General features: G+C 38.8%; 1 protein-coding gene across 12 annotated transcripts in view; it reads right to left on the bottom strand.

The window, feature by feature from the left end:
• Positions 1-22,668, bottom strand: part of EHBP1 (EH domain binding protein 1) — a 341,176-nt gene that overhangs the window by 99,343 nt on the left and 219,165 nt on the right. For all 12 annotated transcript variants that reach the window (XM_075925601.2, XM_075925600.2, XM_075925608.2 and 9 more), the window contains 2 exons: positions 4,995-5,173; positions 4,303-4,351 (listed from right to left, as the gene is read on the bottom strand). In XM_075925601.2, the coding sequence (XP_075781716.2) occupies positions 4,303-4,351; positions 4,995-5,173 (228 nt within the window). The remainder of the gene's footprint in view (positions 1-4,302; positions 4,352-4,994; positions 5,174-22,668) is intronic.

The following is a 22,668-nucleotide window of genomic DNA, read 5'->3' on the forward strand; positions in this document are numbered from 1 at the left end:
GTTCCTTTGACAGATGTTAATTTAGTCCTGCTGAATCACTGAGGTAGGTGACCTATTACCCCACCACTGCAGACAGTGGGAGAGAGTAAGAGGACCTAAGGAGTGGACTGACAGAAGGTAGGAGCCCAATTTGCAGCCAAGCTCAGGGAGTAGGCCTGACCTAAACTTTATGTTCTAGTGTTAATTTCAGTGCAATAAAACTAAACCCCAGGACGTGGGTGAATTTTGACTCTACAAAATGTATGTCTGGATTGTATATTAGAGCAGATTGGGAAAGATTCACACTGAATAATACTAAAGCAGAAAAATGTAATTTAAATGGTGGATTTAAAAAAAACATATTCTTGATGTATTTAGGATTAGTATTCAATATCTGTTAATTTTTGCTCTTTTTAGTAATGTTGTCTCAATAACTAATCTCAGATGACACCATTTCCATAAGCAATCACATTCACAAGCAAAAGAACTGTATGCTGTAGAGACCAAAATGAAGCCATAGAACAATGAATGGATTATATGACTATAATTTATACTCAAAAAGGTAGATTTAAAAGATTCCACTTATGCCCAATGGAATGTAGTTACAACAAGTAAATAGAATGTTGCTTTTTGAAAATGGAAAAACGATTAGAGGGGAAAAAATCAGAGGGGAAAATAAAAATGGTTTTTCTTCTTATTTAGAAAATCCAGTAGGGTCTTGATTTTCAAGCAGATAAAGTGTAATTTTTATGACTGCTATGTTACATGCCATTGAAACTGAATAATGATATTCTCCTGCCAAGCAGGTAGGTATAAATAATTTTTGTTAAATATACACATAATTAAGACCTGACTCCTGTGAACTCTAATTAATGTGTTCACTTCACATATGCAAGTAGTTCCATTGAAGTCAATTGGACATCTCATCTGCTTAAAGTTAAACATATGCATAAGTGTATGTAGGATCAAAGACTAAAAATGTACTTATGCAAATATATGAATTTGGATTCTTGGCATAAAAATGTGGCTGTTACCATGAAGGCAGGAAGGAATTACATTTTTATTTGAGTTACTGCATGTAATTTTGGGTATTTTCTCTGACATTTTAAATTCTTGCCTTTCTTAAGAGGACACTTAATTTGACATGACTAATAATTTGAGTATGAATTAACTTGAGAAATGTAATATTAGTTAACCAATATAACTTAATAAATATACGTTTATTATTTTCAATCAAAATATAGTTTCTATGTATCTTTACACTGCATTTCTTTATTAATAACTGTCAAACTTCAATGCTTATTAATTTCACTTATAGTTATTTCTCTTTATCACATAACTTTTTCAAATTAATTATAGTTAATCCAAGAGATACATCAATGCTCAAAAATTGGAAATGAGAACATAAAAAAGTCAGTGAGAAAATAAAGTCGAAAGAGTATCTCAATCTAACCCCAAAAATACATTACAATTTCCAAAAAATAATTTTTCGACCTCTCAAAAACCGCTCAAAATATGGAAGACTGGAAACTAACAGTTAAGACTGCAACCAATTCACACAGGCCATACATTCCTGCTTTACATACTTTCAGCCCGAGGAAGTTGCATCTAAGCCTATCTTAGTTCCCTTCTTATTTGTAAAGTGAAGAATATGTTACGAAGCAATTGTAAAGTGCCATTTCCTTATCAAGGGCTATATTTCCAATATACTGTAACTTCAATAGTACAAATGTTAGTTGGTTAACATTATAGGAAACAGTTTACAAATACTAAGATTAAAGTAAAACACCATGGGCTAGATGGAACTGTATCTTTTTATGCTAGTTGAGAAACTATTCTCATATACTTATTATATTTCATAATCTGAAAGATAATCACATTTTTCTCTTTTAGTCATAAAAAAATCTTAATACATTGTTAACAGGAATCTCATGAAAATCTGAAATATATTAATACATCTTGAACTAAATACTTTTGTTTTTGGAGGTAGAAAAACTATCCTACAGAAATTATATGTTCTGCACATTAGCCAACATTTTATACGCTTGCAACCTTAACTATTTCCTAATTAAGTTTTTTTTTAATTTATTGATATATCCTGACAAGTTGATTGATGGCCATCAATTGCAATCCCTCAACACAAGCACCACAGGCAGTATTCTAAACATTTCCCAATTATGTAACATACTGACATATTGGTCAAGATCAGATGTCACAGGTAAATACCTTTTTTTTTTAAACTCAGCACTGCTGATTAGGAAAATAATTTGGTTTATAGAGAAACTCTGATGCGCTTTCTGTAAAACTATATTTCAATATTATATATTAAATTACACTGAAATAATTACCTCTTCAGGGGAAAAAAATAAACAAGGTCAAACACTCCTAAAAGATATGCCTATAGGTTAACCTTTACATTTATAGGCAGTAACCTTTTACCTTGTTCCCTGACAATTTACAGGATGGGGCAGAGTGGAGGGAGGGAGATGCTTCAGACAAAGAAAATTGTCTTATTAATTCATAGATGTTATTTTAATTGGTTAGGAGGAGTCATTGTCAAATGCGTTACACATCTGCATGGAATTTATACACAGCCATTGTTCTCTGAGCTGCATTCATTCCAATGAAGGGCACACAGGGTTATCAGGCAGAACTGTGTGAGACCAGGAAATAAATCTGCAGGAAGCAACTGAGATACTCCATGTAGCTGTCAGGCAAAGGGTTACAAAGTGATGAAAGAAAAAACTGCACAACAATAATAACAATTATTTCTTTAGCACTGGGAATTATATACTATTAGGGAGATGGACTAAAAGGTTTTCATTATAGCTTATCATTTACCATCAGAGTTTTATAAATAAAATGATATTATTTATTTCACATTAACAGAGCATTTTTAAACATCTATTCAGTCTGTGTTTTATAATCCTTCTTGATTAGCCATTACAATCATGGGATCTTGAAGTTTTAAAAACACATGGCCATAGAAAGCTCTATGATGTCACAGATAATCCTCTTAGGTCACCACAAGATGCCACATATTATTATTAAAAATATGTCAAGGCATGCACTGTCCCTGTCCAAAATTACAGGAATAGATGGCAACAGTTCATAAATTTCTCATAATTTATTTCACATTAGCATTATTTTAATGATTAACTGGTTTTTGGGTAACGCTTTAGTGTTCAGAATACATAAAAATATGACTGCCATTTGCAATTTTAACAAAGCTCTTTGTACAGAATGAAAATGAATACATAGTCTCTATCATTTTCAGATATATTTCCATTGCCAAAAAAGTCATGCATCATACTTTAGTAGAAAGATATTTTGTTATACATTTTTCAAATAGCTTAAAATGAATATTTTAAAAAGTGTTTACAAATATAAAATCATAGCATCCACACGACTAACTACTAATAAAGCCACTGTGAACTGATTTTCAGTTATATAAGTTTATTATAAGTAAATCAAGTGGAAAATGAGCATTTTAAAATGTATCCCTCTAGGGACAAGCCCTGGCATCTTATGAAAATTAAAGTTTCTAACTATAGTGTAGGACACCAGCAGCAAGCAGCAACAGAATGTGTTCTTGTAACTCCTAAGCTGAGATGTGTTTATAACTCAGATCAGTGAACTTGTTTCAGAACATCCCTTTATAATACTTCCATCAAAAGGGCTTTAGATTTACCTAATATAATATTGGTTTAAAATCCTTGGCCTCGTACACTGCCACATAATATTTCATTAACATTTTAAAAGTCTTTTTTAAAAAAAGTTACATTGAGAATAATTTTTATTAAATGTAATGTGTAATAAAAAATACAGCACACATTACCACTTAGCTTCATTAACTACGCTGGATAAAAGTGTGTGTGAACTTTTTTTTTTTTTTTAAATATGAAAACTGGTAAAACAGCATTGATTATGACCAACTCAGCAATCTCTTTTAAAGCAATGGACAAGTCTGGAAGCAAGATAACTTAAGAACAATAATATTTTGTATTTCTTTTAAAACGAAATGATTAGAGAAATACAAATGATCACCAAAAAACACCTCTCTCTTCTTCCTCCTCTATTTACAGTTAATGTAGGCCATACAAATATTAAACCCTAATGCCAGCTTGGCACTTGTTGTGAATGTTAAAGACTATGACAAACTAGAGTCAATAATGCATCCGATTTGATCCACAGGAGGCTGAATACCTTCTGTGAGCTGCAGTTATGACCTTACAAAACAACCTCTCTTTCCCAAAATTAATAAAAACCTGCAGCGAAGGCAAAATTGAAGCTATGTGTTTTTTTTCCCCTGGCAATTCTTACCTTTTTGTTGTTCTCTTTAATATCTTGAGGATTCAGGGACTTGTAGTCACTGAGGGGGAAAATGGCACAGTGGGTATGTACAGTATTTGATAAAAGCAGCATTTTTAAAACAAACTGAATCTAAAAATTTGACATACAATAATATCCTACAGTAACTAGCAATTTCACAGCAATTCAATCAACAAAACTAATAGTGTGGAAAATTAAATAAATAAATAAATAAATAACCCCCCAGTGATTACATGTTTCATTGCCTGAAGCCTTCCATCTAAAAGAGAAGTTAAGGCAGGGACTAGAGGCCAGCCTTGACAACCAAATTTACCATGAGGTAATCCGTCGTTGTCAATGTACAAAGAGCTACAGGCTTATTTGTCTCATCTCATTTCAACACTAACACAATTTTCATAATCATCTTGAAGTCAGGTTTTTTTTTATATAAGATTAAGAAGACCAAAAATGTATCATATGAAGGAGAGAAAGGATTGTTTTTGGAGGGGAGAACAAGGGAGGCCACAAAGTTTGGCCATTTGCAAATTACTTTTCCAACAAAGAATGGTGCCCTGGAAATGAAAATGATGAAACAGACAAACATTTCAAGAACTAAAAGTGAACAGTGTGGTTTTATTCTTCTGTATACATATTTGCATCACATATGTAAGATTTAGTGTGATAGTATTAATGTTACAACTTACATTAAATCTGGCCGAAAGTGGTGTAATATTGCACAGAAAGATAAACCATTCCTCCATGATGTAGTAAAATTAGTGATTTTCACTCCCCTATAGTTTTTTGTAACTTCTTTGCACCAGACAAGCAGTGACTGACTGGCATTTGGCTTTCTCCCCAAAACAGGACTTGGTACTGGGCTTGGCTAGAAAAAAAGAAAAGAGGAAAACATAAAAGAATTTAATGGAAGATGAGAATTAACATTAATTGACCTAACTAGATGATCTGCATCCTTTGATGTCAGTTTAGGTCCTTCAAAGCTGTCAGTTTACAATGACTGTAACTTGCAAAAGACACAAATCGTAAGTTATTATCTTCAGTCGTAGCCTTGGGCACTTGCCTCTAAAGGATGTAGATATACAAGATTCTAAACTTATATATGAAATCAGGCCAAGAATTGTACCAGTGGAAACACCGTGTTCAAGTGCTTAAATACTTAAGACATACTATTGCACAGTCTGTGTTATGTTACACACCCTTAAAAAGATTTTCCAAAATTCAGTCATGTAAAATCATCCCCACAAGTCCTTTCACTTTTAATGAAGACAACATTCTGACCGGATCAAAAGCAAGGCATATCAGGGTCAAAGTTTACCACAATTTGTGATCTACGATTGCAGCACAAAGATCAAAGTCACTGTGTGTGACAAATATACTTAATACATTAATCTTGTATACATTCAAGTGTAAAGTTTGCAGGTGTACTTCTCACATTCAAATACTCTATTATATAAAATGTAATTACAGCAAGATATTTTAGTGTCATTTATGAAACATCACAGCAAAATTGCTATTATAGCAATTTTCATGAGTTCTCCTATTTCCCTCAATTTATTTGGAAAAAAGATTCTGAATACAAACACTGAAGCTGGATTAACTCTGAATTTAAGACAAACAATATTAGCTAATAACATATCTATTACACAGGTTTTATCAATACATTTTTAGCACAATAAAATAGTTACAAGGAAACAACATCTTGGATGCAATAGAGAATTTTATATTATATTTATTATATTTATGCATTTATCAACATGTCCTTAATTTTCTTGAAGTTAAAAAAGCAATTACTAATTCTAGTTGATGTTTCAAGAAAAATATATTTCCACGTCAAAAAAATGTTTTAAACAGTTTAAAGTGTTCTTGCATAGAACGAAAGGGTCTGACTTCATTTAATGGGCATAAATCCAAAACTCCAGGACACTCCCAAGAAAAAGAGTTGAGCACATTTTTTTAAATATAGTGTAATTGAAAATTATATACAGATACCAAACATGCCACTTGCTCAGCTTAAGGCTGTGGACCCTCCAAATTAAAGTAAAAAGGGAGCAAGTCATTCACTATATCACAGCCACTTAAGTTTTAACAAGTAAATCCTCTGTCCCTGCTGCCTGTTTGTGAAAGACCAAGTATGCCCCCACTTGACTGAAGCGTGTCAGTGCTCAACAATTCAAACTGTCAGCCTCTCACAATTTGATTTATGTTTTTACTAATTGTAGGGAAGGTAACTTACAATACCTATAATAGAAATACCATGCAAGTCATTTATTATTTTCCTTACTTGCCAGACTAATAAGTTGTTATATAAACAAACCCACCTCATCCTTACGGACTGTACAAATTCTACATTTTATTTCAATTTTGTATTAATGTTTAAATGTATGTATAAAATAACTGTTAAAGGATTTTTCAATTCAGGTAACAGTTTAAATCAAGGTGAACTAACTGTAGCTTTTCCTTTAATAATATGACTGACATGACAAACATTTTTCAAGTTAAATGCATTAACATCTTCTTACAAAATGAGAGTGAAAGTAATATCTGACATACTTTCTTAAACTTTGTAAATATCATCACCATAAGCCAGATTCTGTCCTAAGGAATATCACCATCTAGAATCTTTATTAGAATTACTCCATGTTCACTCTGCTGTAACTGAAATCACATTCTGGTTTTGTCTTTTTTACGTATTGATTACGATGAAGAAAAGAGACAAAGTGCTAAATTATGGTATCCCAAGCTTTTGGCATTTGAGTATGAAAAAATGTGTTTGAGATCTAAATAATTATACACTGAAGTAATGTAGAGGATAAAAGTACGGTAACAGCACTGTTATAACATTTAGAAATACCTCAAACCATCCGATATTGACTTGCTGACAAGATATTAGAAACTATTACAGGATTGACCTACATAGGTAAATTTCACAGATTTCATGACACTAATATGATTATAACATGGATAGCTATAGACAGCATTTTACATTGTAACTTGTTGCTAAAGCACTCCACACTGTAAAATGTTAAATGTTCCAGTCAACATCTAGAGTCTTTTTTTTTTTTGGTCAATTTTCAAATGACCTGAAGCAACACTGCCTTTTACATGCCTTATTTACAGATACAGTATTTAAGTACACTGAATAATTAACTCATTTGATAACTATATTTTTTTAAATAATTAGTGATGATTATGTCGTAAAATTGATATTCTAGTGGCCAAATCTAACATTTCAGCATATTCTTCACAAATTAAGGTACTTTATTAGACTTAAATTTGAAATGACACTGCTAGAAAAACATTCATTCAACTGAAATCACAAGAGAGTAGGAGGGGTTGAGTTTAAATTTAAGTTGTGGTTTCTAAAATGATTTCCCACCCCAGAAGGAATAACACACTAGTATCGTATGCTATAATTATATAGATTATCTTGTTTCCATCTAATAAAAAAGAAATTCTATGCCATTCTCTTTTCTTACCCAGATTTAATACCTGAAAATATATTGTAGGACGGTGAAGTGAATGCTATGATATGTATATATATGCCTCTTTCACACACTAATTAGGGCTTTTGATAGTCTCCGATAAAGGCATTGTAACCTGTACATATATGGAAAAATATGAATAGTAACAGAGTGATGAGCATACATTATGAAATTACCTGGTAGAGGGGGACACGCTCATTTTAATTAAAAAAAAACCTCTTATCATGGAAAACATTTCCTTTGAATACATGAATGCAATGTCAGTACCAGTGGCACATCTCTGGCATATAGTTGGTCTATAAGATTAAGGGGAACACTACTGGTGGAGAAAATGAACACAGAATGAGCTTTTTCTAGCTGTCCCCTCCAACAAGCACTCACACACAGGCTACGTCTAGACTATATCCCTTTTTCGGAAAAGGGATGTAAATTAGATGTATCGCAATTGCTAAGGAAGCGGGGATTTAAATCTCCCGCGCTTCATTAGCATAAAAATGGCTGCCGCTTTTTTTCGGCATGGAGCTTTGTCGGAGAAAAGCACCAGTCTTGACGCTGATCTTTCGAAAAATAAAGCCTTTTCCGAAAGATCCCTTATCCCACAGTGTTTTCAAGTTCAACTCAAGCTCACTGAGCTCATTTGGGAAATGACTAAAAAAAAAAAATGCTTGCTTTTAAAACAAGTTGCTAGATTTGCTCATATTGTTGTTGAATCTAGTAAATATTTTGAGCTACAGCAGCAAAATCTTCACATGTTGCTTTTTGACAGAGGACTGAGGAACAGTTTAAAATTAGGCAGTGTCATTCCAATGTATCAGAATAATCATTTTGGCTCAGACCCACAAAGAGACTTGGGCACTGAAACACTGAGCATTGCAATAGTTAAGATTTAGGCACCTTGAAAAAAATTACTGGAATCCACACACTCTCCATTTGGTACCTAGGATTTTACTATTATGCACAGAGAGGAAACAGATGCCAGGATACAGAGAACTCATGGAACAGCCTCTATTCTCCTACCATGGGCTGTTTCTAGTATGCATAGAGCTATGACTATTCTTGGATACTGGACAGTCCCTTTGAACTGTTGCAGCCCTTCCATGTGTTTACAGTTTCAAGGGGTGCTCTAGCTAACTCCAGGGGCTGAATCAGTTCATGGCAACCTCAGAATCCAAAAGCTGCAAAGATGGAATAAAAAGCCACTTTTGCTTTCCCCACACTCCAGAACCCAGGCGGAACCTCCTGAAAAATACAGCGGAGAATCTGAGCCATCAGGACAGAGTTATTTTCTTCACTGTAGTGGTAAGTTACCTGGGCATGGCCTTAGCAGTTTTGCTTGCCAGGGTGAAAAATGCCCCCTCCCCAAATACCCTAAGTAGTCATGGGGTAGAGGCTGGGCGGCACAGTAGTTTGGTGTCTCCCGTAAGATTGCAACCAGGATAACTGCCTTGCTTACCCACACCTAGAATCTGCCCTGAAGTCTGCAACATATTACAGCTAGCAAACAAAACACAAAGAATCTCCTCCTTCCCTATTTGGATCAAAGAGCTGTTCAGCTATTATAGATTCTTACAGTGCACAATCTGATATTACCATTTTCTAAACAACAAAATTTGGGGTTCTTGCTATGTGACAACCCTAATAAGATCTGCCACCTAACATCTCGTACAAAAGTAGTCAAAGAAGCCAAACACACTAATGAACAAACCATGTTCAAATATTTTACAACATATCTTGTAATAGCTCTGCTCTCATTTAACTTTCTGTACACGGGACAGGGAGAAACATGTCTGATCTCCAAACCTTAAACAGATTATAAGGATTTACACAACTTAGAAGCTTCATAAGAGCCATAAATTCACTATTTTTATTTCCCATATGTGATTAATAGTAAATATGAAATTAACTTCCAAATCTCTCCAGAATCAGATATTTAAACCTTACACCACACAGTCCCTGTTCTTCTGTTATGTGCCCACAGCTATTATGGATATGCAACAAAATATATACTTTATCTTAAAAGGCTTAGTCATAAGCTTTTAATTGTTTTTCAAAAGAAGTGGCATTAAATAGATTTAATTTTATCACAACCTAACTATACAATGTTTAATCATAACCTTAATATTCAGACATCTGTCCAATTTAACATGAGGCTGTGATAGTTGAAGGTCGGGAGATTTGGAAGGTGAGCAGGAGGGTGGAATCCTTAGACCATGCCTAATGTTGGCTGTCAGTCACGTAAGTGAAATAATTTTCGTTCTTATGGATTTTCAGTTGCCAACTAAATGTTTCTGAGGTCAGGAGGTTGGAGAGTGCTTTTTCAAAGCAAGCCTGGGAAAATGCAACGAAAGCAGAAATCGTACTATATATGCTACTCTTTGCTTATAGCGTGGACAGCACACCCTCTCAGTCAAGGAGACGGGGACAAAAGGAATCATATAAGTCTGAGGATTCTACTCTCTTCCTCCATGGTCTTCAATATTATACTGATCTGCAGGAGAGGCAGAGGGAATTGGTTTGCAGTGCTGTGGAGATTAGTGACATGCAGGGCAAGTGGGATAGGCCAGGGGACGGCCGGCAACCTTTGGCTCATAGTCCATCAAGGTAATGCACTGGCAGGCCGCAAGGCATTTGTTTACATTGACTGTCCACAGACATGGCCTGCTGCAGCTCCCCACTGCCATAGCTCCCCACTGTTCCTGACTCAACAGGAACTGTAAGGAGTGGCGGCCAGCACGTCCCCGTGGAATACACTGATGGGCCGCTTGGTGAAGGTTGTTGACTCCTGGATAGTCAGTAAAGACAGAATTTATTGCAAGGTATATCCTATCCTAATTGGTTAGTTTTTTTGTGCTTCCAATGGGCTTCTACTCTTGCTGGGATCTAGAGACAATATACTCTTTCAAGGCAATTCGTACACTGCTCAGAGTTTAACTATAAAAGAACATAAGAACAGCCATCTAGCTCAGATCCTGTCCTCCACCAGTGGCCAATGCTAGGTGCCAGAGAAGGAATGGATAGAACACGTAATCATCCTGGCTATCCTGGATAATAGCCACTGATGGACCTCTTCTCCATGAATGTATCTTGATGTTTTCTGGACCCTGATAAAGTCTAGACCTTCAAAGACTCCTCTGGCAAGGAGTTCCACAGGTTGACTGCTCTGTGTGAAGAAATAGTTCCTTTTGTTTGTTTAAAACTTGCTGCCTATTAATTTCATTTGGTGACCCCTAGATTTTGTAATATGAGGAGTAACTAGCACTTTATCTACTTTCTCTATACAGTCATGATTTTATTGACCTCTGTCAGCCCGTTAGTTGTCTCTTGTCCAAGTACAAAAACCCCAGTACAGAAGCCTTTCCATACCCTTAATCATTTTTGTTGCTTTTTTCTGATTTTTTTTTCTAATTCCAACTTTTTTGAGATGAAGAGACCACATCTGCACGCAGTATTTAAGATGCAGGTGTACCATGGATTTACACAGAGGCAATATGATATTTTCTGTTTTACTATTTTCCCAACATTCTGTTCGCTTTTTTGACGGTCACTGCACATCGAGTGGATGTTTTCAGAAAATTATTCACAATGACTCCAAGATCTCATTCTAAAGTCGTAACAGCTAATTTAGACCCCCCTCATTTTATATGTAGAGTCTGGATTATGTTTTCTGATGTGCATTACTTTGCATTTATCAACATTATCAGCATTAAATTTCACCTGGCATTTTGTTGCCCTGTCACCCAGTTTTGAAAGATCCTTTTTCAGGTCTTTGCAGTCGGCTTGGAATTTAACTATCTTAAGTAATTTTATATCACCTGAAAGTTTTGCCATCTCACCATTTATTCCTTTATCCTGACCATTTATGAATATGTTGACTGGGGCTATGTCTAGACTGCAGGCTTCTTTCGAAAGAGCATCTTTCGAAAGATCGCGTCTAGACTGCACGCGGATCTTTCGAAAGAAAAATCCGCTTTTTCGAAAGAGAGCACCCAGCGAGTCTGGATGCTCTCTTTCGAAGACGGCCTCTTTACATTGAAGAACTCCTTCTTTCGAAAGAGGAACTTTCGAAGGAAGGCGTTCTTCCTCGTGAAACGAGGTTTACCGCCATCGAAAGAAAAGCCGCGTTCTTTCGAAATAATTTCGAAAGAACGCGGCTTGAGTCTGGACGCAGGGGAAGTTTTTTCAGGAAAAGGCTACTTTTCCCGAAAAAACCCGAGTCTGGACACACCCTAGGACTTGCCACAGAACAGACCCCTTGGGGTCACAACTATTTATCTCTCTTCAATGTGAAAACTGATCATTTTCACCTTCTCTTTATTTCCTATCTTTTAACCAATCCATGGGAGGACCCTTCCTCTTATCCCATATCTTACTTTGTTTAAGAACCTTTAGTGAGGGACCTTGTCAAAGGCTCTCTTGAAAACTAAGTACAATATATCCACTGGATCCCCCTTTGTCCATATGCTTGATTCTAGTAGATTGGTGAGGCATGATTTCCCTTTAGAAAAACCATCTTGACTCTTCCCCAACAAATTACGTTTATCTATATGTCTGACAAGTTTGTTCTTTACTATTGTTTCAACCAGTCTGTCTGGTACTGAAGTCAAACTTACCAGCCTGTACTGCCCAGGATCACTTCTGGGGCTCTTTAAAAATTGGCGTCACAATAGCTATCTTCCAGTCATTCTAGTTATCTTTGTAGGGATAACATATTAATGTATTGAAAATGATTCCCCCAAATGGAAGTGACTTCCCATAGCTTGCTTTTATTTGGTATAACATCTTCCCGTCATATGCTTTATACCCACAAGACAATCCTCGATGATGATGCATGATATCGAGTAGAGCATATAAAAAAAATAAAGCCACTTCTGTAACCTTCATTATCTAAGCACAATACTGATTGTAGCTCTCCTCTCTTACTGAGTCATATCTAAATATTATGGAATAGGAGCTCTATATGGATTGGTGCTATACAAATAACAGTAATCTCAGGACAGGTGCCGGGACTCTTTACATACTAGCATCTGAATGTTAAGACCTCTCAATTTACAGTGGACACGGGTGGTGTCACTCATGCATGAAGACTTGACATACTATGTCAAGACATTGTTAGAACACCACTACCTACTCCCTGAGTGGTTCTCACTGGCAATCTCCACATGACATATCAGTGCATGTGGCTCCAGGTTAAGTTTGGCAAGGCTTCTTGCTTAGATTAGGGGGTGGTTAATTTGGTTCAATACATCACTAACAAAACCGGGGTCCAATCGGATCTGGATGCATCATTATGCATCCATCTTTATTCATAGCCAGGCACATGGAAATGTTTTGTCAGATGCATGACATGCATCCTCCCACTACACCTTTAAAAAGAGCTGGTTCTTTAAAAAGTTGCGATACATGGCATTTACAGAGGTGGGACATGCCTCTCTCCTGCCTATGGCACTTGGGGGCATGTCCTCCGCTCCCCCCCCCCGATGTGTTGCCCTTGCCCTCTGCTATATTTAATATTTTGTTTTTTAAAATGTACCTCCCTATACCATCACCTGTTCATCTTAGTTCCCTTCACTCAACTGAGTGGAAAGGATTTTGCGTATGCATTTGGTCATTACCATTAGGTTTAATTAGTACCACTCAACCCAGTGAAGATTTAGACACATTTCAACTAGGAATCCTCGCACAATGGGCTCCTAGTCCCTGACTGGCACCCCCAAGTGCTACAATAATATAAATAATGATAATAATGAGGTGGCCGTCTGGCTACTGGACTAATAGGATTTTTTTCTCTCTTGTAACAAATGATATCTCAGATCCATGTACCAGCTTCAACCTGTTGTTGCTGAGCCTTTTGTAAAGCCTCATGCTATGGCACCTACACGATGAAACATTCCTGACATAGCTCTCTGGGAATGTTTGCAGCCATTGCACACCCAGCTTGACAGGCCTGAATGATGATTTTAGAAGACCGATGTGGATGAACAAGTCAGGGAATTTGAGCACAAATTGGAGAAGCTACAGGCAGGAGCAATGTACTAGAAAGTGGCAGATTTTGTTTTGCTAAAGAATGGACACTAATGGAACTTGAGTGTTTTGGTCAGTCTTCCCCAGCTATCTGTCGTCTGCCCTATAACATAGACTTGCCCCTTTTGCAGTGCTATTGGAGTATCAAACAATCCCGGAGGGGAATACTTTGTGTTGGCAACTTTCATAAATGGTGCCAGATTTAATGGTGCCAGTTCCTCTTAGGACTGCTTCCTTTGCTTTTTTCTACGATTTGGTTATGGGCAGGGGGGTTGATGCAATTTCCTGATTTTTTTCCAAGTCAAAATATGTGCAACAATCATAACCTAACCTCTCCCTCCCCCAGCATTATCAGACTTTGAATCCTGAACATACATTATTGAAGGACAAATAACTATCACCTGAACTATAGGAATAACTATACTAGCTAAGAGGAGGAAAAGATTATGTCCATGAGCCACTAGAGGTAGATGCTTAAAAGACTCAAAAAACGGGCTATCCACACCCAAGGTAAAAGACCTGGCAAGCTCCTTCTAAAGGGCCGGTTGGCTAAGTGGATGGGATCTGGCTCCACCACCTTATATAGGCAGGTTCTATGCATCCAGCTTATGTAACCTCTCACAGCTGAATGAGTCATTGCTTAAAAATAAGGCTGGGAAGTGTATATAATTATTAACCAGTCAGCAGAAGTGAGTTGTAAACTCAGACTTCTCCTAGTTCCTAGTTGTTAATAATTTGCAATATGGCAGTGCCTACAGGGACCATCAAGGATTGGGGGCTGCATTGTCCTCTCAAAGGGGGAAAAATGGGCTCCCTATAGCCACATCCTGAGAACTGGGGATGAGGAGAAGCCTGGCCCAACCCACCAGTACCCCAGGTTCCCCAGTGCATTGTGTGCTTCCGCTGCAGCATCCCATCTGCAGTTTGAGCACTACCTGGAATGCAGAAATCACTGCATGTGCACTGGCCTTCTGCCAGGGTGGGAATGTTCAGGGTTTCTGGCATACTACCAAAATTAAGCAACGCAAACCTCAGCTCTAGATGGGAACTGGCAATTTTCATAACTTATAATTCTGCTAAATCCAAACTAAATGAGCAAAATAGACCTCTCTGGCCCCAAGGCTACTACTACCTTTCAAAGGCCTGCTGCAAACAATGGAGGTGTGAGAGCACCTAAAAAAAAATTGGTCACGAGACTCTTTATAATGGAAAATGTTAAGCAAACTAAAAAAAATAGACCCTTCCAGCTCTTCCTACAAGTAGTGACTTCTCCCTTACTGAAGCGCTTATAAAAGCACTTCTACTTTTCTGTTACACGGTCCCTACCTCCATCAGTTCCACAAGGCATTTGTTTTTCATTTCATCAGACAGTCCTAACATCATACACATTGGTTCTGCAGAGTTCTGATATTATTCCTTTTTTGGACAGCTGCAATTTCATTCATGTTCATTCTAGGGATATGAAAGGTTAACTAGTTAACTGGTAAACTGCACCTTAACCCGGCTTACTGGTTCTGGTTAACCAGTGGGGGCTGGAGAAGCTCCCCACCTGTTTCAGGCAGGGGGCTGTTCTGGCAGTCCTGGAACAGCCCCTGTCCACGGCTGACTGGGTGGGAGTGACGCCTTCACTTGCTCACCTTTAACTGTTAATCGGTTAAACAATTAAATGTGATGTTACAACCCTAGTTAATTTACACCATAGACATTACTTTCCTAGATGAATTATATAAATGTACAGATATTTTAATCTTTGAAAAAACTTTGCTTTTAAATACACTGGAACCCTACTCAGTTCCTGGATCTGCATAGGGATAACACCACCAAGCAATGTTCTCTCTAATTTTTTCCATCCATGTGTAGAATAAATTTTATTATACACACTGAGGCATATGTGAATGTGCACCACCAATAGAAACACATGCTGTCAGCTATTGCAAGCTGTGGGCATTCTGCTAATCAGCTGGGTTTCACCTGAATCTCTCCTGGGTGGCTGCCCAAGAGCACAGCTTATAGGGAACACTGCCACCAAGTCAAATAATCTATGTGCTGAGAGGCAAATAAGAGATATGTTTAGAGATGGTCCTAGTTATCTAGGCAATACACCCAACCTCTTAATGGAAGAAGATGATAGAATGGGAATGGAATCCACAATTTTGGAGAAGGTGCAATGATCCCTATGATCTCAGACAAAATATTATTGTCCTAGAAAGTGAGGATGGATATATACATAGCTAGGGCTCAACAAATAATGCAATCTACTCGCTCATGGCGAGTAGACTGCAACCTGGAAGAGCCGGGTTTGGGCGATCTGCGCATGTGCAGAATGATTTGCACATGTGCAGATCGCCGAATAGCGCCGGCTGGTGAGCAGGGATCACCACGGTTCGGCGAGCCCTGTATATAGGAATGGGAGTTTCATTAAATTGGGCTGGTTTTAGACTTGCAAACCAGATTAGGGATGTTAAGTAGCAGTTAACTGGCTAATCGAGTAGTCGATGGAATTTCTATTGACTACTCGATTAGTTGATAAGGGCTGTTGCAGTGCTCACTCCTGGCTCGCACTGAGTCTCAGCACAACTGAGCACAACCCCCCCACTGCCGCTCTACTATTGAAGGGACAGGGGAGCTGGCACGAGAGGACTATTCACTGAATTTCAGCCAGAGTCCTCTCGACCGTGTAGTTGACCAGTCGACTACTTGTTTACATCCTTAAACCAGATATTCACTTACTTATCTGAACCTAGTATAAGAGCATCACATTTCACATGAGCAAGATCCACAGCAAAGCCATGATGAACAAAATGCTCATGAACTGCCTCAGATATATTGCTGAAATTGATTAGTCTAGAAAAGATATTTTTACCACATGTTTTTATTAACACGAGGCTCTAAACGTAAAATACATGCAGGGAGACTGGTTTAATTTTTGACATTCCCAGGAAGCTGTTGGCCAACATCCCTTGAGCTAGATTCAGTACAGAAGTAGAGCGAGGGGAGTAAAGATAGTTTTTAGCAACTTCTACATTCTTTCAATCCTGGGATCAGCCACTGGCAGGAAGAAATGGATCCATACACTATATATGTTGTACTTATCTCATCACACAACAGGAAATGAGAAATGGAAGGGAATATATTGATCTATTTTATTTCTTGATGACACATGCTAATTATGTGTGAGAGTACTCTGGTTTCAGGCAAAGGTTCTCTCTCTTTTTCACATATTGCTTAACACAGGGCACAAAATCAGGAAAGAGATCTTGGGCTGTGTCCAGACTCCATGCCTCCGTCGACGGAGGCATGTAGATTAGCCAGCTCGGAAGAGGGAAATGAAGCCGCGATTAAAATAATCGCGGCTTCATTTAAATTTAAATGGCTGCCCCGATCTGCCGATCAGCTGTTTGTCGGCAGATCGGGAGAGTCTGGACGCGATGCCCCGACAAAGAAGCCTTTCTTCATCGACACAGGTAAGCCTCGTGAAACCAGGTTTACCTGTGTCGATGAAGAAAGGCTTCTTTGTCGGGGCATCGCGTCCAGACTCTCCCGATCTGCCGACAAACAGCTGATCGGCAGATCGGGGCAGCCATTTAAATTTAAATGAAGCCGCGATTATTTTAATCGCGGCTTCATTTCCCTCTTCTGAGCTGGCTAATCTACATGCCTCCGTCGACGGAGGCATGGAGTCTGGACACAGCCTTGGAGTTATCGTGGACAGTTCTCTGAAAACTTCCACACAGTGTGCAGCGGTGGTCAAAAAGGCAAATAGGATGCTAGGAATTATTAGGAAAGGGATAGAAAATAAGACCCAGAACATCTTATTGCCCCTGTATAAAACTATGGTACGCCCACATCTTGAATACTGTGTACAGATGTGGTCTCCTCACCTCAAAAAAGATATTTTGGCCTTGGAAAGGGTTCAGAAAAGGGCAACTAAAATGATTAGGGGTTTGGAACGGGTCCCATATGAGGAGAGGCTAAAGAGACTGGGACTTTTCAGTTTAGAAAAGAGGAGACTGAGGGGGGATATGATAGAGGTCTATAAAATCATGAGTGGTGTGGAGAGGGCTGATAAAGAAAAGTTATTTATTAGTTCCCATAATAGAAGAACTAGAGGACACCAAATGAAATTAATGGGTAGCAGGTTTAAAACTAATAAAAGGAAGTTCTTCTTCACACAGCGTGTTGTCAACCTGTGGAACTCCTTGCCAGAGGAGGCGGTGAAGGCTAGGACTATAATAGAGTTTAAAGAGAAGCTGGATAAATTCATGGAGGTTAGGTCCATAAAAGGCTATTAGCCAGGGGATAAAATGGTGTCCTTGGCCTCTGTTTGTCAGAGGCTGGAGAGGGATGGCAGGAGACAAATCGCTTGATCATTGTCTTCGGTCAACCCTCTCTGAGGTACCTGGTGCTGGCCACTGTCGGTAGACAGGATACTGGGCTAGATGGACCTTTGGTCTGACCCAGTACGGCCGTTCTTATGTTCTTATGTTCACTACATAAGTCTATACTAGGCATAATATTACATAAGTAGAGATGCACACATTGGCATTGGTACCAGTTAAATCAGGCCTGGGCAAAATATGGCCTGCGGGCCATATCTGGCCCAACAAACCATTAGATCTGGTCTACAGAGGCAGTGGGGAACCTCAGGCAGGCTCCCCTGCTTGCCCTGCACACTGCTCAGAAACGTGGCTGCGGGGCACTCTCTTTGTGAATCCGAAAGGGAGGGGGGAAGATTCCAATGCTGCTGTTGCCCCCGGCGCAATCCTACTGGCTGGTTCTGGCCAGAAACTGGCCAATGGGAGCTGCTTGTTTGAATAACAGGCAGCCACGAAGCACACACCCCTCCCCTCCTGCTCAGTTACTCAGCACAGGGCCGAGCAGGCAGAAACATTTTAAGCTCTGCAAGCCTTTAGCTCTGCAGGCAGGCAGGCAGGCTGGCTGGCTGGTTTGGCTGCTGGCTGGTAAGTTTCTGGCCAAAGCCTGCCCCTGGCATGCCTACCCTCTCTTCCCCAACCCTCTGCTTCTCCACTCCTGCCCTGCTATTCTATATTCATCCGTGCCCTCTACCAGATCTGGCACTCAAATCTCCTGCCCGAGACCACAATCCTCTCCTAACCTAGGTCAAATCCCAAAACCCTGCATCTCAGTACCCTGCATTAGGTCATAACTGCCTCCTTCACCTAAACTGCCTCCCAGACTCCAGTCTCCCTCCTGCACTCCAATCCCTAATCCCGAACTCCCTTCTGTACCCAACCTCCATCCCAGACCCTGCACCTCCCCCATTAATACCATAAAAGAGTGAGAACCTTGACAGCTTTCCAGAATCTTGCAGTGGCTCCCCCATCAAAAATTATTGCCCACACCCAAGTTAAATAAAGACCATAACTGCCAGTAGCAAAATAAGCTTTTGGAAAACCAATCCAGATGAGATTAGGGTGTCAATTGAGTGGTCCTTCAAAACACAGAAATATGCCTGTTTTTCCAAGGGCAAGTCAACATTATAGTGCTACAGTGGTACAGCTGCGCCATTGTAGCGTGACTGGTGAAGACGTGCTATGCCAATGGGACTCCCTCTCCTGTCAGCATAATTACTCCACCTCAGCAAGATGTGTAAACTAAGTAGTTGGCAGAATGTCTCCCACAGACATAGTGCCAGTATGGACAAAGTGACACTTGCATTTCCCACGGAGTGGGACAGCTTTTTCACACTCCTGAACAATGTAAGTTAGATTGACTTAACTAATAGCATAAACCTTCCCTCAGGTATTGTACTGCCTCCATTATCAGAGTCCTAAACACTTCACAATCTTTAATATATTGATCTAGGTAAGCTGGGTATAAAAGTACTATTATCCCCATTTTACAGATAGAGAACCAACATACAAAAGACGAGATTTTCAAAGGCAATTTAATGAAGATAGTAAAAACCATTCCAAAGAGTTAAGCACTGTCCATAAGTAGCGAAGGCGGCTCTCCTCCCGTAGGCGGGGGCTGTTCCGAACTCCTGCCAGCTGGGCCACCATGGGCAGGGGGTTACTTCTACTGGGGGGGGGAGACCCTCTGGTTAACCAGTTACCTAGTAAGCTTGTCGGTAAGGCATAGGCTAACTGCTGAACCATTAACAACCCTGGAAAACAGGCGCCTATTGGGATTTTCAAAAGTTCCTCACTGCCTATCTTCCACTGATTTCAATAGGAGTGGGACAGGAAATTGAGCCCAGCTCTCCTGCATAACCCTAACCATTAGGAAACCCTTCTTCTCTGCTACAGCTACTATGTCAAATAATTATTTGGTGAATAACAAATAAAGGCGAAAGATGAGTTCACATTGTATTCATTTCATATGAAGTGGCCACTTATGCACAAGAACCGCCATATTGGGTCAAATCAAAGGTCCGTCTAGCCCAGTATGCTGTCTTCTAAGAGTGGCCAACGCTAGAGGCACCAGAGGAAATGAACAGAACAGGAAATCCAGCCCTGTCCCCCATTTCCAGCTTCTGGCAAACAGAGGCTAGTGACACCATTCCTGTCTATCCTGGCTAATAGCCATTGATGAACCTAACCTCCATGGATTTATCTAGTTCTTTTTTTAACCCAGTTATAGTCTTGGGTTTCACAACATCCTCTGGCAAAGACTTCCAAAGACTGATTGTGCGTTGTGCGAAGAAATCCTTCCTTTTGTTTGTTTTAAACATGCTGCCTATTACAAACACTCATTAACCAGATATATTTGCAAGTATTCAGAAGTATGACCCTCCCCTCACATTTTATTGGTTAATTACCACACTAGTTCTGTGATTGGAGCAGGTGGACAATTTAACGATCCTCAACACAACATCCTTCCTCGCTGACTGCAGACAGATTACAATGGTGAACAGGAAGAGTTCCTGAGATAGGATATTTTTGAAGGTTGGAAATGTGTCCCCATTTTGTTTTTTTATCCTTTTGCTTGAACAAATCTTTATATCGCATCTTCAGAATGCTCCCTGGTATTTTAACACACTGCCTAATGATATCATTTTAAAGATGCTCAGATGATTTGGATGTACCACCATACACTGGGCTCCGGAACCCAAGTATCTCGCTCAGAATTCTAACTGACATGGGAGTTATAAATGCTGGTTGTCTCTCAGAAGCAGGTTGTCACACAGGAAGGCTTCCTCCTACCCAACATTTATTCTTGATTAGTCATGAGGAAGTTTAAACATCTAGGGCAAGATAAGGAAACTTTCAGCAATGAGACCATCAGTCGTTCATCTCTAGGTCACAAGTTCAACTCAGGCTCAGGTGAGTAGTCACCAAAAGTTACCATGTACAGGTGAATTTGGTGGTCTTAGTTTAGTTCCTACTGGGTGAATTTGCATATTAAAAAAATCCTTATAGCTGGGTGACACCAACAGGCAGAGCTGAACCTGGGACCTTTGTGTATGAGCTTCTACTGCATGAGTTAAAAGCTAGTCTGCTCTCAGCTAAGGCGGTAGAGCAGACTCATTATTTTCTTTGTAAGTGATCTCAATGCCACTACATGGGACAGCACACCACACCAAGAAGGTGAGTAGGTTACAGCTGCATCAGCGGGCACAAAGAGACGGGGACAGAATGAGCTTGGAGACAGATGAGACCTACTGAGTAAGGACTGGGGCAGGGCTACATTGTGAGGATAATTGAGTACTTCATTAACTAACACCTTTCATTAGTAATAAATTAATATCAATAATTATAACAGAAAACAAAACCAAAACAAAAGTCAGGGAGGATTTAAATATGATAGAGCCTTACTCTGTCATCCTTAATCTTGTCGAGTAGTCACACCAGGTGGGCTACTCAAGGAATAAGATATTACTCAATGTGGATGATAGGGGCAAAATTTGGCTCATAATTTTGGGCAATATGTATGTGCTTTGTATATTTTTGCTTTTATAATCATTTTTAAGAATTAATAATTAAAGGTGAAATTAACAGCAATTAAAGATTTCACTGCTCTTACTTTTAAAGCGTGACTCAACCAACAGTTATGAGGTTAGCAAAGAGATCAAAAAAGGATAAATGTTCATCACGCCAAGTTGGCAGTGTGCCCTGCTTTAGAAAAGGCCTTACATTTTCCCCGGGAATCGCCATATCATCCAAAATAGCTTATTGCCAGGACCTGGGAAACTAAAACACAGACCTAAAAAGGTTATATAAAAATATCATTTTGTTTTAAAAACATATATTTGCAAATGTTCAAGTCACAGTAATTACAGCTGCTTGAAAAAAATACACAATTTTCATGCTACAAGTAAAATTTGGTGTGGTTATGCTTTAGCACTCAACAAGTAAAAGCTTGTAAATGAAAAGTTGAAACATAAAGGAATGGCAAGCATCACGTAAGAAATCAGAACCTTCTTAGGAAAAAATAGGAATTCACTCTTGAGCAAAAGTCACAGAAAAGTTGCAGTGATTGTAAAGTGCTTGCAAGTAAGACTTTCCACTGCGTGCTTATTTTGAAAGTTCTTATTTAAGCAGATCTTGGTTAAAAAAAAGGAAAACCTAATCCAACTGCCATGCTTCACTCTCAACAGTTGGAAACTGTCAAAATATTTTATAGCTCAATTATAATTGCCATCCAAGTCTAAGCTTGCAGTAAGTGGGCGTTAGCCAGCTCTTAGGCGATACGAAGGCAATACCCAGCAGTGACTTTTCTGTGTTTCGGTTTACATATGTTAAACTCCTGAAAAACCCCAAGGGTTTACTTTATAAAATTTTGAATGAAGTACATTTACGAACATCAATACAGAGATACAGTATGGTAATGATTTCAACATTTTCAATACAACCGGTGCTTTCTGAATTACAGACTTTGACTAGAGGATGTTTTA

The sequence above is a fragment of the Pelodiscus sinensis genome, chromosome 3 (genome assembly GCF_052426305.1).
Source record: "Pelodiscus sinensis isolate ZL-2025 chromosome 3, ASM5242630v1, whole genome shotgun sequence".
NCBI classification, from domain to species: Eukaryota; Metazoa; Chordata; order Testudines; family Trionychidae; genus Pelodiscus; species Pelodiscus sinensis.